Genomic DNA, 18,518 nt, shown 5'->3' with positions numbered 1-18,518 from the left:
TCCCATTTGACTCTCAATCCCTTCTCATACATCTTACATATACAACATTTTTGCAAATGCTGTCATGCAGTGTGACAATCTGGGTGCTCCCTGGGAATTTAACCTATAATTCTGGTGTTACTAGCACCTTGCTCCACCTGCTCCGGCCCTCTTTTGTTTCGTGTAGTGTGTGTAGTGATGGAGAGGCATCACTCAAGAATAAGCCTGACCCTGACACTGACCCTCACACCACTCATCAAGCTGCTTAGCCGAGGCGTGACATACCAACGTTTTGATTGCTACATTAAGGAAACATGAACACAGAAACACTAAATGGGAAAAGGTTTTTTTAAACTGGCTATAATGACCATAGGACTGGATATCGAAGAAGCATATTTATTTTTACATTTATTTATTTAATTTAGGTAGTGCCTTTCTTGTACCCATGTTTGCTTCACAAAGAATTCATAGCGAAGGGGAAAAGGAGAAAGGAGGAGAAAAACAGCAGGGAGAGAAAGTAGCAGAGGGCTGACAGAAAAGGCAAGTCTGAGATGTGAAGGCTGTAACAGAAGAACTGTTGCAGAGAGAGTGGGGGAGGATATTAACCAGGGCAACTGATGAAGAACAGGCACAATGAGCAGATCTCTGTGTCAGTAGTCTGTGTGTTTCAGCAGCAGAGTTTTGAGTGTATTTAAGTCTGTTTAGATATTGGGCAGGAAGACCTATGAAAGGGGGACTTACAATAAATCACTACAGGAGCTGATGAAGGCATGGACTAGAGTTTTAGCATCATTAATACTCAGATAAGGGGCGGATATGGACAATATTGTGGAGATGAAAAGTGAGAAATGAGATGATGAAACTGGAGATAGTGTAGCATTTGTTAAGATTAACACTGAAGCACAAACAAATCACAGCACACAATAAACAAAACAATCATTAAATTTTTAATATTCTTAAATAGCATTCTGAAAAACAAAACAAAACACTTGCATGTTTTGGTATTACATTTTTTTTTCCTTGTTCTTTTTTCATCTTAGGAACATCAAGAGTAATTTGGCAACAGGTGGACAATATACCACACTAAAAACATGACAATTGGAGAATGCAATTAATTTAAACTGGCAGCTCTAGAACCCCTTAACTTATAAAGAAAGAGTATTCTGACCAGTACATTACTTTTAAAATCATTCCTCCCACAACAGTAGGAACTGTAGGAAAGGAAACAAATAAACAAACACCCGTTCTAACCATGTAACTTTTTCAAAAACATCCCGACAACTCCCATTAACAGAGCAAAAAACACCTGTCAACATGTCCTCCTTGCTCTCCTTCATCACATGGTTTTTCTCTACTGAGGAAGGGCAGTAGCTAGGTTAGCTTTATTCACACAATTCTGAAATGGTACTGAAATGGATTATGACTGAGTGGTCACAGTTTTGGCAACAAAATGCTTTACTTAAATATGTCTAAATGGAATCAGCCATTAGCCCATTTCAGTATTGAGATGTTGCTTTGAGTACTATGGGACCATGCCCTCGTCCTCATCCCTCTCAACTGAATGGTGCTTGTTAATTAAGTGCCACACAGTCCCTGATGTACATAAACACCAGAGCACGATGGCACATCACTGCAGTCACCATAACAACAGGGAAGAGCATCCAGGCTGCGCTCTGTGGGCAACACGGTCCACATATCAGAATGGTCACTTGAAGGGTTGAGCTTAAGTGTGTTTGCATTTGAGAAGACAGAAGGTAAGTCCGCACTTAGTGGAGGCCTGGTGAAGGCTCTGCTTGCCTCACAGACAATGGCTGTGTTCGAATAATGCAGAACTGATCATTCACAGAGAAATTCAGTTTACCTGTGATGTAGAGATCACAGAGAGTCTGCAGTACTCAAATGCACCCAGTGTACCGGGCCCTGCAGTGAAAGGGAAGTCTAGATAAACGTTGGTGCTTCCTTCTGATGCGCCCATGTGATTAGTCAACCATCAGACTTGGAGATCCACCCACTGATAGCTGCCACTATCCATTGGTTTCATAGCATTTAAGAGGAAGGGCCAATGTCCTGTAATTTTCCAGATGAGTTCAGTAAAAGAAAGTCAATAGCATTGTAGATACAATGTTATTAAGAGTGATATTACATCAAACACCTCCGTGTTAGGGAAGTATAGTCTGTAAAATGTCTCATGGTGCAAGACCAAACAGTGTGGTGAAGAAGATTCACAGGTGGCCAGGGTCAAAGTTCGTGTGCCTTTTTTTCCGAAGACAGAAAAGTTTAAAAGAATTTGCCACATAAAATATTTAGTAATAGACAATGGAATGGATAATTCCAGACATGCCTCTTACCGACAATACAACACACAACACCCAAGTCAAACTCCAGTACAGTAAAGTGCAAGGCTATCATCATCATCCTCAACACCATCATTGTTATAATTAGCCAACATCATGGATTAAGTTAATAAACAAAATAATGATTACATCACTTTTTATAAGACAGGTGGTTTATCCTTGTCTGTGAGACAGGCAGATTGTAAAGTGGAGTGAGACAGACTCCTGATCCATTCATTTACATTGTAAAGGGGAGTGAGACAGACTCCTGGTCCATTTGTTTACATTGTAAAGTGGAGTGAGACAGACTCCTGGTCCATTCGTTTACATTGTAAAGGGGAGTGAGACAGACTCCTGGTCCATTCGTTTACATTGCACAGACAGAGTTCCCCTCACATGCAGAGGGCTCATCATTTCACAGATCCACAAATAGGCCAGACAGACACATCTCTCCAACTTATTTTGTTCTTAGGACAAGTATACAAGTCTATATTTACAGTTTCATATACCTGTGTATGGTAATACCAGCTTGTAATGATCAGTTATTTTATAAAGTGAGTGTTCACTATAGGTGTCCACCACACGGATTTAGACATCAGGTTATGACATCAGCTATGCAGATATTGCCTAATCTCCCTCTCTCTCTCTCACACACACACACACACACACACACACACACACACACACACACACACACACACACACACACACACACACACACACACACACACACACACACACACACTACTGAGAGACATGCTAAAATGAATCTCGTGGAAAAAGAGTGAAATTCGAGATTCCTGTTATCACTTTAAAATACAGAACAACAAGGTCATTATTAGCTAAAATGCTAAAAGTCCAATGAAGGTTTGTCACTCTAATCTGCTGACACTTCAAATTCTAGCCTTAAAATGCCAGACTTGTGTTCACAGGACACACGACACAAATGTGTGTAATCAGTGGAAGCAATATCCCAAGCAAACAAAAAAGCCAAACATGTAAGACAACAGAACGATTGCACATGCAGATGGCTGTTTGTAGACAAGCCATGTAAACACTGCAGACAGATTTCAACTAGATGCACATAGAAATTGGCCTTATTTAACTAATAAATAAATAAATAAATAAATAAATAAATAAAGATTTGGATGTAGCTCTCCTTCCTCTGGAAGAACTTGACTGGAATATGACCAGACAAAGATAGTGTATGAATTTTTTTTAAAAAATGTCTTTCTTGACTGTAAGGGCCCTACATTTCATGTTCTCCAGGTTCCCTTTGTAACTACAGTAGCTGCCCTCAACAGCGGCCTGACTGCACAGCGCAAAAGAACATGCAGTCTGGACACGTGTTTTAAATCCCAAAATATAAGTGAAAATGCAAAACTGTTCAAAACTGACCACAACTATGGGACATTTCACTTGGCAAATTGTTAAAAACTATCTAAACCTAAATATATAGAGGTTAAGTTATACCACCAGCAATTTCATTACAGAGGATCTACACACAATATTTTGTATTGTGTCTGCATGTGTATGTGTGTGTGTGTGTGAGTGTGAGTGACAGAGAGAGAGTGAGAGTGAAAGAGAAAGTGAGAGGAAAAAAAAAAAAGAAAAAAAAAAAAAAAAAAAAAGAAAGAGAGGAATGTAGTTTGGTGACCATGTGGAACGTAGGCTATTGACCATGTTGTCAATAGTTGTCCAACATGCCATCGGTGAAGAGGTTTTGGACGTCCAGCATGGCAGCCAGTTCCAGTATGTGTTTCTGCAGCACACTGTTGTCCAGCAGCTCCTGCTTAGGCAGCTGTGGGTAGGACTCAGGGAAACTCCGAGCTTCCTGCATCACAGAACACACAGAAAACTCACTTTCCTGGCTCACTCACCCGCGAGCCACTAACTAAACAATTCCTGCAATCTCATCAGACCAGTCCCGATTCTAGTGTGTGAAGCTGTGTCTGAGCACTGGGCTCGCATGGGAGAGGGCCCATATTCAGATTTGCACTTACCCGGAAGAGCTTGTGCAGGCGCAGAGTGGCGCAGCAGAAGACGAAACGAATCATCAGCAATCTCAGAAACTCGTCACCGTAGAACTGCAAGAAGGCCTGGTCTGCACACAAGCACAATGACCACACCTTATCTGCCTGACTGAAGCACTTTATCAGACAGTCATTTAATAAATGAATCAGTAATGATCAACTCACAATAACTGATTGACTGCTATAGGCATTATTAAATCACCCAATTATACATCTTGCTTATACATCATACACTAAAATGTATTTGAATAATCGAAACTAAACAACTAGGCTCTAAGCTAGTAAGAGCCCGTCGTGTCTGTGATTACCGAGGGCTCGAGAGCTGGTGAGCATCTGCCCAATGTCATGGGAAACTTTATGCAAGAACTCCTGGGCCTTTTCCCACAACCCCTGGCGTGCACTAGTCAGACCGCAGACAGACAGGAAGCCCATTAGGGGGCAGTAGAGGAAGAGTGTGAAGATGCTCCCACGCTGAGACTGGTCTGTGCAGACAGAGACATGGAAGGGAAAAGATTAACCAAAATGAGCTACTGGAGCCATTTTAAATTAATTGTCAGTTTAAATTTGTTCAAAATCTTGTCATGCGATAACCACCATACTGGAAGAATTTTACTTCTTTCTGTATTCACCGACATACGCCAACTCTAACTGAAACATCTGAGTTCTGCTTCCAATCAACAGATAAAACATTCTAAGAAAGAAAACATTTCTTGACTAACATTGGAGCCCTTTCATCAAAGCAGGAAGTGCTAGAACCTTAGTACTAATAAAAACTGGAGTAACAAATCAGCAGAGAGGAACAGAAACCAACCTTGCATACTCTTTGGATATACGGTAGGTGAAAGCAAGCACACCATTGGCTGGCCAAACAGATTGGAGAAATTCTACAGAGACAAGAAGAAAGTATTCGCTAGTAGCTGCCAAAAGAACAAAAGTAAAACCATAACAATAACCAACAGATAACCACAGAATGCTTGATGGCCTGGATGTTTTCTGAAAATGGTCACATGGGGGCACTGCACTACAGAGATCAGTGACTGATAAAAACCTCAATGAAAGATTGAGGTGATTCAGAAATTTATGAGCAGCAAAAATGGCAAAGAAAGCTCAGTGCAAGCAAACCTCAAGTCCATAGTTTCCCAGCCCACCCATCGTCAATAGCTCTTATTAAGGCCATTTTCTTAATAAGAAGAACATATTGTAAGAATATAGCTTCTTAATAATATTTGATAATATTATTTAAAAACATACCGAATGTGAATTTATTTAATATTTTGGAATATGAATAAAAATTCCAATGAATGGTCTAGAGATGATAGGTGAATTGTTTGCACAAATTGCTTGAGTGTATGTATATGCACTGCTGTGTGTGTGTTAAATTCACCTTGTAGGCTGTGCTGTTGGATGAATCTACAATGATAAACAGGGGTTTTCTGGTAAAGGGATACAGGTCTCCTGGGTGAAGACTGACACAGACAGACACACAAACACACACAGCTATAACTTTTTACTGAATACAAGAAATATTTAACATACACAGTTTCTATATCCCAGTATATAAATGGCTGCATGTGTGTAGGTGGTGTCCAGTTGTCTGGACTGTGTTTACCAGTGCATCTCTTTCTGTGCCTGGTTCCTCTTCTGCACCGTCTCACCGTTGACCACATCACGGTTTGTATTGGTTAGAACACCACCAAAGTCATAAGGCCCTGTAACCATTCCAGTATTAAGACGTGAGCTTAACCAGCAGCACTCAACCTTCCTTCTCCTTTACAAGCGTGTGGCTTTTCCTCACAGAACTTTCATTTCACAGCAGCATCTTGGGAAATGGAGTTTTCTGGGTCACTCTGCAAAAGAGAATCTCTCTGAGGAGTTTAAAACTATGCTCTTGTTATGTCAGAGGAAGAAACCAACAGCATGGTAAATTTGAGAAACCCAGCAGAGTGTATACATTTAAAATATACAAGTGTGTGTGTACACAGTGGGAAGCAATCACTACTTATGCAGAGTGTTTAATAAAAAAATAAATAAATAAAAAAAAAAACAACAACACACTGTGATAATTAGTCATTGAGGTAGTGCAAACCACTGCTCAGCTAGTCCTGAGGAAGTATGAAATCACTGAATTTTGGGATCTGTATATCTGACTATAAATTATGATTTTTTTTTTTTATTTTTTTTTTTTTTAAAAACACACAACAACATTTCCCAATGGCTTACCATGGTTTTAGGCAATTTAGAAAACAGTTATCTAAACTGATGGGGAGAACATACCTTCATATTCGGAACGTCCAGTGGGAAAGACCCCAGTAGCAGACAGATACACCAGCAGCACACTATTGGCCGGCAGCTCCTGTTAATAAAACACAAATGACCCAGTAAATGCCTGGAAAGCTGGAATCTCCTCCTAGAGAAACACCATACAGCAGAAAGGGAAATCTGAGAGTCACATATTGCACTTTTCCCACTTGTAGTGAGGTGCTGTGCTCCAACAGAGGGCAGCTAGTAACATGCTAACACCAAGTTATCACCTCATTTGCGTGCCATACACACAGCAACGCAAATGAGCCAGCTCCCATGGCAACATGCCCGCAACAAGCAATTAGAGTTACATGCTGCAGTGGTGTCAATTTGGGGGGTGGGGACAGAGGGTTTCGTCGGATGGAGGCGTGGCCTAACCTTGAAGGAGGCAGAAAGGAAGGTGTACAGCTGGCTAAAGGTGGGTTTGTACAGAAGATATTTGTGAGGGTTCTCCCGTTTGGCTGGCTTTTCACTGGGCTCCTGCAGACAGAGAGAGACAGAGACCAAAGCCTAAGAGAGTGAAAGAGACGTGAGTGGGAGGAAGAAATGAGAGAGGAAAGAAGAAAAAGAACACTCCACAGTGAGGCAGACAGGGAGAGCATGAGAGGCTTCTCTTACTAGAGTCCCTGGTTTGGAGCTCTGTGTAGCCAGGTTCACAGGCTCTCTCTCCAGGGCCTGCAGCATACGAAACATGTCGATGGTCAACTCGCTGAATTTCACCTAAACAAGGACACAATAGGACAAGGTTTAAACTTCCCAGTTAAACAGAACATTTGCATCTCAGGGTTATATAGAACGCACAGTAACAGTCCAATAAATTATGAAGATGGCCTGGTTAAGCAGGTCTGTCTGGTTAAGCTGGTCCACTTAGCTCATATTTTTTGATATCCACCTCACTTTTACTGACCGTTTGTCAGCAGAACTGTTGCAGCTCTTTTACCATCATGAAATATTATTTATTTCACATACAATTCCACAATACATTAAAATCACTACACACAATTTACCCACTATATTTTAGCAATAGTAATATTTCTATCTGCACCCAGTAAAATAAGGACAAATGACTTTACACAAAGATTTGATATTTTGAAAGCTCAGCGTGTGAGAGGATGGAGTCTGTGAGGAGTACCTGATTGTTACTGTTGCCAACAATGAGGGCGTCAGCCAAGGTGAGCTGACCAACCACCATGCCAGGTTCCAACTGGGGTACGCCCCCCTCCTGCAGCCGATTGGACTTGACCACTACGGCATTGTCATCATTCAGGATCATAACTGGGTCAGCCTGAGAAACCACACAAGACTTACTTGCAGAATCAAGAAAACACTAAAACAAGATAAACAAGGATATCATTCAGTGAAGCAAATGAATATAAACGTATGCACTTCAGTGTTTTTAATATAGATGTTAAAAACATTTTATGTGTAGACTGATAAGAGTATAGGTTTCTAGCTGATCAGGCAAAAGAAAGCTCACCTCCACAAATGCAGCCACCTCCTGCAGTACAAGGTTCCACTCTAGCTGGTCCTCTGTGTTAAAGCGCTGTGTGTACTCCTCGATCTCCTCTGACAACTCCTGACAAAGCAGGAAGAGACAAACCCCAGCAGTATTTTACCCAGTGTTACACCCACCAATACTGTGAACTCTTCTAGCCCATCAGTGCAGTGTAGTTGACAAGTGTTACTCTGTGGTTTGCTGGGTGCTGCAACCCCCCCCCCTCCCAAACACCCCCCAGAAGCACCTACCTTTACCAGAACTTTAACCAGGTCCATCTTATTAAGCAACAAACACACCACGATAAAACGGGCATAGTACCTCAACTTCTTCACTACCAGCTCAGGCCTGGGGGTGTAGCCAAGAGAAAGTGAGAGTGAGAGCAAGAGACAGACAGGACAAGATGGACCACAAAGACAAGACAAAAGGGATAATGTTATGCACCAGTGCTCTGGTTTCATATTTGTTAAGTTTGCACTTTCTTTAAAAAACAAAAACAACAACAACAACAACAACAACAACAACAACAACATAAGTACTTTTTAATCTGACCCCCCGCCCCCCATTACATTTGAAACAGTAAACATGAGGTCACCTCATTATCTGTTTCTGTGTGTGTGTGTGTGTCTAGCCCACCTGTCTTCCTTGTTGACCTGGTAGTAGTAGGAGCGCTGGCGGATGGCTGAGTAGAAGGAAAATGCTTCGTTTAAGTAGCTGGTCTCTGAGGTGCGGAGGCTGGGAACAGGGAGCAACAGACATCAGCATACACTGGGATACAACACAGCCAACAGGAACGAAGCAAGGAGTCTGGGAAAGTCATCTGGGATAGTGGTGTGGGATGTGGTCATGGAAAGGTGGTGTGGGATGGTCTTACTAGTAGTGGTAGTAGAGCTGGCCGATTTTAGACGCCACCTCCCCTATCTGCCACCTCTTCAGGCCATATCGGTTGTCCAGCACTTGTCTGTTCTCCAAGTCATGTGCGTGCACACACACACACACACACACACACACACACACACACACACACACACACACACACAGAGATCAGCTAGGCAGGCATGGGTCCGATGGCTGTGATTCAGGTTTCACTCACAGGTGGAGTGAGGGGGTGGCTCAAGTCCAGAATGTTTTCTCTTTCTTGGTTTTTTTAAGAATTAAACTTTGCGTTTTGTTTTTTTTTCCCTTTCTCAGGCTCTCTGACTGGACCAACAATCAGGGAAGCAAAATTCAATTACTGAGGAAATCTTTCCATATATAATTCTGGCCTAATATTGTCATGGGAGGTTGTTGTTAGATAACTATGGACATAAAAACTGTTTTTCTCGAGGATTCAGCTGCAGCTGCCATCTACAGAAAGTGGTTCAGCTTCAACAGAATCAGCAAGAACCAGCAAAGTGCAAAGAGATGTTGTTCCAGGTGTGAATGCACTGCTGTAACGTTTAGGCCAACAGCAGGGAGTTGGTGAAGTGACTAAATCTAGTGGACTGCCGCAGTTAACTTGCTAGCTAATCACTTTAATTATTACTTTCATGGGAATGTTGAGAAATTAAAACAATTCATAAGTAAGTAAGGGGTCAGTAATGAAAGGGAATCAATGCAATCTCAAATTCATATATGATCATATATGTGAGGCAGAGATAAATCAGCTTATTAAAACTTATTAAAAATTTTAAAATATCAGGTGTTGAAAATGTGTAAGAAAAACTATTAGAACTGACTGCACCTAACATATCTAAACTTGTTTATCCTATATTTAGTCCAAGCTTGGTTGAATATGTATATGCACAATAGTGGAAGGGAGCACAGGTGTTTCCACTCCCCAAAGACAACAGAGTTTCCTTTAATGGATCAAATGGCAGGCCGGTTTATAGAGTTTATAAACCACAGTTATTGGTTATTTATATCCGTGAGTTTATAACCCTGGTATTACTGGTATTACATGAGTGGCTACAGTTATTTGGCAAACAACATAAGGAGGTTTTTTTTTTCCCTGTAATGGAAACTTCTCGAATAGTAAAAATGTTAACAGGGGAGTCCCACAGTAAAGTTATCTTAGACCATTAGCTATATTCTTTATATGTTAATGATCTACCCTAGAAAGAGTCTGGAAATAGCAAGAATATTAAATGTAGGCAGATAACTCCACTCTTTATGCATTGGCTTACACGGGTAAAGACCTCTCGCATATTTTGAACAAAGAAATAACATTAGTACTTAGTCAAAGAAACAAATTTCTGCTAAATATATCTAGTGCATTAAGAATTATAATTGGTTTAAATGTTCTACTAATAAAACCTCAATGTTAAAACATCATGTAGATCATGTAATAAAAGTATAATACCATTTATGCAGTACATTACAGTTATACTATTACAGTTTTGTGTGTTTGGTGTGCGTGCGTGCGTTGTGGGGAGGGCTTGCTCAGTGCAGACCTGTGCTGTTGCTGAAACTTCCACAGCTTGGTATAGACATCAAAAGTTCGGCCAAAGTAAGACTGCCATTGTTTATGCCCATACTGAGGGAGATCTCTGCAGTAAACGTGAGAGAGAAGGTTAGGGTAACCCTAGATTAGTTATTGCAGTTATTGCTATCAGAAAACATGTATTGTTTACCATTGAAATCATCACTGTGCTGTTTAAAACATCATGCCAAAAGACCTGAGAGAGAGAGAATGCTGTTCATCCTTTCAAATTATTTGATAATTACTTTTTTTTCCCACCACGTATTATAGAAAGCCCCTCCCTCTTCACGTTGTTAAAAAAATACAGCAGCATGAAGAAAGCAGAGAACAAAGAGCACATAAATAAATGTAAATAAAAAAAATTTTATCATTTGCATTACGATGACTATAAAGAGAAGGATAGATTAGAAAAAGTGTGGGAGAAAGATGGAGCGATAAGAGAAAGAAAGATAGGGAGTAAGAGAGAGGAAGAGAGAAAAGGAGAGGGAAAGAGGGGCGTAGGAGTGTTTTGTGGAGTGAGGAGCTTTGGGATGAGCTGTGGTGACTCATAGTGGTGATGATGTGATGGAATGTGATGAGTTAAGCCCATCAGCTAGAGCTGAGAGCTGCCTGCACCCTCCCCTTTTCTCCCCCTCTTTCTTTCTCTCTCTCGCTCCCCTTTCCTGTTCTCCTTGTGTCCATCCCTCTCTTTTTTCTCTCCCCCACAATCTCTCTCTCTCTCTTTTTTTTCTCCCATGTACCCACCCAAAAGAGCTCTAGTCTACAGGGTTATCATCAAAGTTACCATGACAACAGACATGGGATATGGATACATGGATGGACTGGTCATTGCCCCCCCCGCGCACCTCAACCCACCCCCACACCTGTCAGGGGTCGTCCAAGGATAAATTATATGGAAAACATCACTCCCTGACCATACACAACATGCATATGTATATAAACATCCAACAATTTGTGCAGACCGACAGACATCTACCAAGTAGACAGACAGACACTAGTATGTCAGCCAGCTCCCTGCATTCACTCATCCCAAAGACAAACAGAACCAAAAGTGCCAATGATGCATGGCGTCCAAATTTCCTGCTAAATCTACCCTCACTCCTTAGAGGTCCCAGATCTTCCAAAGTTCCCAGTGCTCCCAGGTAGCAGAGAGGAGAAGACATTAGGCTGGGCTACATTTCACTCCATGCACCATTTATTTCCCATCTTCACTGATATAATTCACACCCAAGATGCATCTAACAGCAGAGGCTGGCAAGGGGTGGAGCCCAGACGCTCACGGAGGGGGTGGAGCCCAGAAGCCGGCAATGGGCGGAGCTCAGAGTAGCAGTGGGGAAAGTGTGAACAATGCTGAAAAGGGGGATTTAATAAGGTTTACTAAATATGATTGATTCTAATCCCAGGTAGGTGTGTATGCGTGTGTGTTTGTGTGTGCGCGTGCACGTAGATGTCAGGATACACTAATGGAGTAGGGAAAGGTATCGAGTTCACAGCTGCTGGAGGGTGCAGCCCATTTTAGAGGTTGTAGTTTCTTTGAGAAGAGAGTGTAAAAAAAGCTACAAAGAGAGAAGTCAGAGAACAAAAATGTTCAATTAATTACTCTAGAGATAAATATGTTTCTAATTTATGATTATCGATAGTAATATAAGCAGTAGTAATATAATTTGGTGGCAGGTCTGACATTCTGTGGTGGACAATGGACAACAAAATTAACAGGCTAATAGCAGGACGAAGCACATTTACCAAGAAATATGTTTGGGATTGTAATAATACTTATTAATTTTTAAGGTTAGTTCGATGGATCAGCACCTAGTACCAACACCATGAGATGTATTAATGTCAGCTACAGAAGCATCATAAGCCATTAGCTAGCAGCAGTTAATTCAAGGACCAAGCTGTAAATATGTAGAAAGTGAATGTAGGTAGCTATTTTTACGTGCAAATCTAAATGCTATTAAGCTCGTGAATACTACACAATTATTGCTATGCCCTGTAAATGCTTACTTTTACTTATCTAATATTAAATTCTTAAAAATAAAAAATAAGTTGAATCCATACCCTTTCTTTAGCATGTATTTAGTGGTGTCCCTTTGTGGTTTTGGGGAATGACCATGGGCTCAGTAAAAGACAACAATAAATGTCAGTAGGAACAAACAGCAAGCTTATCACAGTAGTCATCTTCAGCTAATACTAGTATTTAGTGTTGTCCACCAATGATGTAATGCTACAAAACCTGCAGAAGAACGTCACTCATTTTTAGAGCCAAATAAACACATTTTTAGTCCAATTTTAAAAAATCTCTTCTGTGAGAAAACATGGTATGAAATCCATTAGCATTAAAACATGCCCTAAAATGGCACCTTAAGCAAGACACATTTTCGAGTCTAGCCCTTTCAGCTCTGAACCGGTTAAAAAATAGAAAGAGATGGCAAGTAAGGAAATGAGTCCAAATAATAATAGCAATATCGTTCTTCATCTCTTCAGTGTGCTGATGAGAGTAGGACACAGAACTAGGGCATTGGGGGGGAGTAGGCGCTGATCTGGTCTAATTAATAACCAGGCCAGGGGAAAGGGGCCCAGACCCCTCCACGTAGGTCACCCCAGCCATGGACACAAGTCCTCATGCTGCAAAACTACCCAGCTGCTGTTTTGAAGCCCTTGAGGTGGGTCAGGAAACATTACCACGTTCTGGTAGGTCATTGGCGTCTTGCTTGTGTAAGACACCAGTAGCCCTTTAGATGTGGATTCTTACTTGAAGACTTCATGAAACATTTCTAGCATATACACAGCTACGGTAAAAACTGATTCCTTGACAAGCACAAGCAGCCCAGAAAACATGATAGCACATGCGTTTAGACATAAGACAGAAATTATAAGCACATTATAAATATGTTATTAATAGCACCTTGGTATGTCTTCACATATACGAAAAATTTATGCAGGTTAGCTTGGTCAAAATATATTTCATAATGCACAAGTAAAATAAATAATTATATCACTCACTTTGGAATTTCATTTTTAGTGGAATATATAAGTTAAATAATATAACACATTAAGATATCTTGCATAAAAGAAAAATGGGTGAGTAAATAGAGATGGAGGCGACAGGAGAGAAGTTGAAGAAGAAAGAGAGAAGAAGAGAGGGAGAGAGAGAGAGAGAGATGGAGGGCAGTAAGAGGAAGAGAGGGCAGTGGTAGTGGGACAGAGAGAGAGAGAGCGAGAAAGAAAGAAAGAAAGAAAAAGAAAGAAAGAAAGAAAGAAAGAAAGGAGAGCACCCTGCAGCACTGACATGCTTGTCCTATAAACGTAAAAATTATTACGCCACAGAGACCCTGCTGGCCAAAGGAAGATTAAAAGAGCGGACTGACGTGGGTCCTTTTCCTGTTTAGGGAGTAGGAGGAACTCAGATCATACATGCTGGCAGATGGAGAGGAGCCCTCAAGCTGCATTGAAATGTAAAATAGACTCACAGTTGCTTGACGCAATAAAAAAGCCACCAGAGCCAATTTTTTACAGCTGAAAGAAGATAAACAGAGAGAAATACCTTACAGGCTAGAGATTTAAAAGGCATGAGAGAGAGAGAGAGAGAGAGAGAGAGAGAGAGATATGAAGATCAGTGAGAAAGGGAGTGAGAAAGAGAAAGAGAGGACTAAGCCTTAAGGCTGTGTTAAGTGTAGAGGCTGAAGATACTCAGAGGAGAGTGCTGAGCTCCCCCTGCCACCACTGCCTTCCAGAGCAGACTGACCTCAGTCCATTGAAGAGCTGTTTAGACTTGTCCAGGAGATAGCAGAAGTCTGTGACAGTTTTCCTCTCGCCAAGCGGGATGTCATCTTCCGCTCCAACGCCTGACATGATGGCTGCAACATGAAAGGAGACAAAAAAAATTTTTTATTTAAGAGCAGGCAGTTTCCAAGGCGATGGCATCACAGACGGCAGGCCAGACTGCTCCAGCGTGTGGTGGCACTGCTCGCTAGGTTCTCGCTGGAGCTAGAAACTAGACCTGTTAGATGATGAAAGTAGCAAATGAGTAAACAAACAAACAAACAAACAAACAAAATAAGCAACACAATCTGGACAACGTGACATATTGTCAGACAGGTATTACATGAGGGCAGATAATATGGACTATGAACATGCATTTGAGGAATAGAAATGCCATCTTTCTCAATACACCTTGCCTGCAATGTGCACAGAGAAGCCCAACCACAGGCAGAAGTGTGTCACACCTGGAGCTCAAATCCAAACTCTGACCATGATGCCTGATAGCTGATGCTCTGAGAGAAGAGGAAGTATGACGTCCCTCATGTGAAGTGAATAAATCCTCTGTCTTGCAAAACAGTGTTTACTGCTCTGTTCAGCTCTTACATCAGTTGGAGAAGGGAGTGTCACACAAGCTTCACTGCCTAGCATATTCACACAGACACACACTCTCTAACAGAGACTGGCTGTGATTGGCTAAGATGTTTTTTCCCATAAAAATCCATGACTTTCATGCAGCAATTAATTATACATGTTTTACTTAATTGTACATATATTACATTTACAGCATTTGGCAGACACAGATATGCAAGTTGCTATAGATAAGAGTATCACAGTGCATGTGCTCTCTGAGAACTGAACCCAGCACAAGGGCTGTACAATATATTGTTCCTTAACTGTAATCACAATAATGACATTGCAGAGAGCTGCAATATATGTGTATGCTCTTGCCAATCCAGATCAGTGTTCATGTGTCCTGTGAGCATTCTGGTCAAACAGGTTCAGTGCTCATGTGTCCTGTGAGTGTTCTGGCCAATGCAAATCAATATTCATGTGTGCCGTGAATGTTCTGACCAATCCAAATCAATGTTCACATGGGCTGTGAGCGTTCTGGCCAATCCAAATCAATGTTCACGTGGGCTGTGAGCATTCTGGCCAATCCAAATCAATGTTCACGTGGGCTGTGAGCATTCTGGCCAATCTGAACAGATCATATGCAAATCAAAGCCCTCATTCTCAGTTAGTCACTACCAATCCCCACTAGTCACACATATACAGTATAGAAAACACACCGAGGGTGTAAGGAAGCAGCATTTGCTCAAAGTCTCCCTCTCAAAGAACTTTCCTGCACTGATGGGCAGGAGCAATCATAGTCGGCACAGCAATAGATAACTGCGGGGGGTGACAGAGGGAGTGAGCGAGAGAGGGAAGAGGGAGGGAGAGAGAGGGGAAGAGATGGTGTAGGGAGAAGGAGAGAGTGAGTGAGAAGGAAAGAGCAGGATGAAAAGAGAGAAAGAGAGCTCAGCGTGTTCCGGAGGGAGCCAGGCTGCTGCACTAATTCCAGCACTGGTGTGCTGCACAAAGAGGTGTTTCTGACCCACATAACTTTCCATAAAAATACATGAGGTCCACAGCAAAGGAACTGCAGAGTGCTAAAGAATATGCATATATATATATATATATATATTATATATATATATATATGCACACACACACACACGTTTTCCTTAAACCAAAATGTCTCATGTTTTAATTCATTGTGATCATCTTGACTTATTAGTATGAGGAACCTCAAACAAACAACATCAGATAAAAAATAAAAAGGACATTACTGTGCACTTTTAGTTTGAGAGTAGTTTAAGTGTAGGTGGTCTGATGTTCACTATTCAGATGCAAAAACTTTAATATCAAAAACAGAACATGTTGGTAGCTGTGCTCACACCAGCACAAACAAACCTGGTTGCTAGTTTACCACCAACATAAACTAGTCTGCCTAGATGTGTGGCATATTTCTGGTCTTAAATAGCTAAGTGTTACTTAGTTTTTGCTCTTAACGGTCAACCCACACACAGTTCAGAGAACCAGGGAACACTCAACCGCAGATTTACATCAGGCACAAAAGTGGAAAGTAACAAACACATTTGTTTAATGACTTTCTTTCATTTGAGGAAAAAAAAACCACACCATGAAAACGTGTGATATCCTCATATGTAATAAAACACAACCATTACATAAACATGCAGAGCACGGAATAGCAGTATATCGATGAGGATCTGCCCCTCACTCAACCAATCTGAGCGGGTGACGTCATTACAGCGGAACATGCTGGGGGCTTTCTACAATATGGTAACCATAATTTGTGCATTTTAACATTTTACAACCCCAACCCTATCCCCCATTCCAGCAATGTCGCCATTGTTTGGTATGCTAAAATACGTTAATATTCCTGAATCCCGTGGAAACCGTCATAATATTACAAAAAAAAAAAAAAAAAAAAAAAAAAAAAAACAAGCGGCACGTTGTTCTCGATAACTATTAATCCTTTGTGGCGTTTTGCTACAAGATCCACAATGTCACATGCAAAGCAAACAAGTATGCACAGGAAATATTTCCTCGTTTTGCCAAAGTCAAAACGGTGATTTTAAATTAATCCAAAACACACCGCACGATAATATGATCTTATATTTCGAGCTTTTTTATTTCCTCGCAGTGCCATTTCCCTATAGAGCGTTCCGTCGACTGGATGCATGTTGACAGACACGTTTTACAATGTCTTACATCAGTTAACTAGACAGCAGCGGTATATCGGCACTGCGAGCCTAAGACACGTTAGTCCGTTCACGAACACAGATGAGACTCGTCTGCACCAGCTCAGCGTAACCGTATAAAACCGCTGAACCCACCTGTCGTCTGACGGACCTGCCTTCCTTAAATACAGATGTAAAAACACGTTGGCGGCACTTCTAGCTCTGCTGAACCTGTCGAAGACGAAACAGCAGGTTAATTCAATGACATTTAAGAAGAGCAAGCAAAATCAGATACATCGGTAATAAAGTGTAAACATGCTGCTTGGGCAAATGACAGCTAGCTATGTGCTGTCTGGCTCTACTCCTCGGACAGCTAGTTAGCATTAGCTAATGTCACTGTCAGAGAGAAAGGAACATAGGTTAGAGGTTTTATCTCCAGCTTTGACCAGTACGATTTAAAACGGTTATACTATCACAGCTGGCTATATAATAAGTGAACGTTAGCCAAGATGTGCTGTATTGTGTGTAAGATAGCCTAGCTAAGTTAATGCCAGCGTACTTGGACAGCTTTATGGGAATTCAAGCCATTACAAGTAGATGTGACGGCTCTTTAACAGCTTCGCTAGCTATTAAGAATACCTGTAGCTACATGCAATTTCCATTTACAGTTAGGTTAGCTAACCTAGCTAATCTAATTCGCAAACTGGAAGAATAATTTCAGGTATACAAACAGGAAAATGAATACAGCTGAGAAGAAACTGCGGTTGAGAAGCATTTTAAGAAGATAGCTAAGTAGCTATCAAGATACATCAGGGTTACTCTTTGCTCCCCGTAAATTAGCGAGTGACAAGCTAGCCAAATTCCTCTTTAATAAAACGACGAACGATCAATGGGTTGTTGTGAGCTAACGGAAAAACCGCTCTCTACCTGCGAACGGTATCTTCTCTTTGGGGTCCTCAAGAAAACCGTTTCTAGGTGGCGCGGCTATGTAAATCTTAAGCGAATCTGAACATCCAATGTAGTCTCGCTCCGTCATTTACACTCAATTCAGTCAGCTGTCTCTCCCACAGAAAACAATGGCTATTTTCGCCGGTGTATTTGTGACTACTGCGATCGATGGTTTGCTAGTTGTGCCCAGTAAAATTTCATTGACCAGACTTTGGGGGGAAACCTCTCAAACGAACTTGCTACTCAGAATGTGACGTGCCATCCAGGCTTTTTATTGGCTTGCCAGGTTGTCAATCAAACAATACAATGGTGGCGCGACATCCAGGTTGGTTGTAGCAGTCAACCGAATTTCACGGTAAAGGACGCCACCGTGTGGCAACTAGTGCCTCTACAGTACTTATGTTTGGAGGTTTATGAATGAAATTATTTAGCATAACGGAAAATACTGGAATGAGACAGCAG

At 41.3% G+C, this 18,518-nt stretch overlaps 1 protein-coding gene across 3 annotated transcripts; it reads right to left on the bottom strand.

The window, feature by feature from the left end:
• Positions 1–905: 905 nt before the first annotated feature.
• scai (suppressor of cancer cell invasion) lies at positions 906–18,270 on the bottom strand. Of its 3 annotated transcripts, none has more exons than XM_081718668.1 (18): positions 18,036–18,270; positions 17,265–17,339; positions 14,348–14,459; positions 10,574–10,669; positions 9,016–9,102; positions 8,778–8,876; positions 8,393–8,489; positions 8,124–8,222; positions 7,779–7,931; positions 7,265–7,366; positions 7,025–7,156; positions 6,620–6,698; positions 5,955–6,054; positions 5,730–5,811; positions 5,157–5,229; positions 4,654–4,827; positions 4,316–4,416; positions 906–4,146 (listed from the first exon to the last, which is right to left on the bottom strand). In XM_081718668.1, the coding sequence occupies exons 3-18, from the start codon at positions 14,452–14,454 to the stop codon at positions 4,000–4,002; spliced, it is 1,728 nt and encodes a 575-aa protein (XP_081574794.1). In that variant the 5' UTR covers positions 14,455–14,459; positions 17,265–17,339; positions 18,036–18,270; the 3' UTR covers positions 906–3,999. The 3 variants fall into 3 exon arrangements, with proteins under 3 accessions (XP_081574794.1, XP_026875869.1, XP_081574796.1); XM_027020068.3 differs by having other exon boundaries at positions 7,025–7,126; positions 18,036–18,269; XM_081718670.1 differs by lacking the exons at positions 14,348–14,459; positions 17,265–17,339; positions 18,036–18,270 and adding an exon at positions 12,661–14,329.
• Positions 18,271–18,518: the final 248 nt, after the last annotated feature.

The sequence above is a fragment of the Electrophorus electricus genome, chromosome 8 (genome assembly GCF_041902795.1).
Source record: "Electrophorus electricus isolate QZ-2024a chromosome 8, ASM4190279v1, whole genome shotgun sequence".
Lineage (NCBI taxonomy): Eukaryota > Metazoa > Chordata > Actinopteri > Gymnotiformes > Gymnotidae > Electrophorus > Electrophorus electricus.
This window is presented reverse-complemented; position numbering and strand designations above follow the sequence as displayed.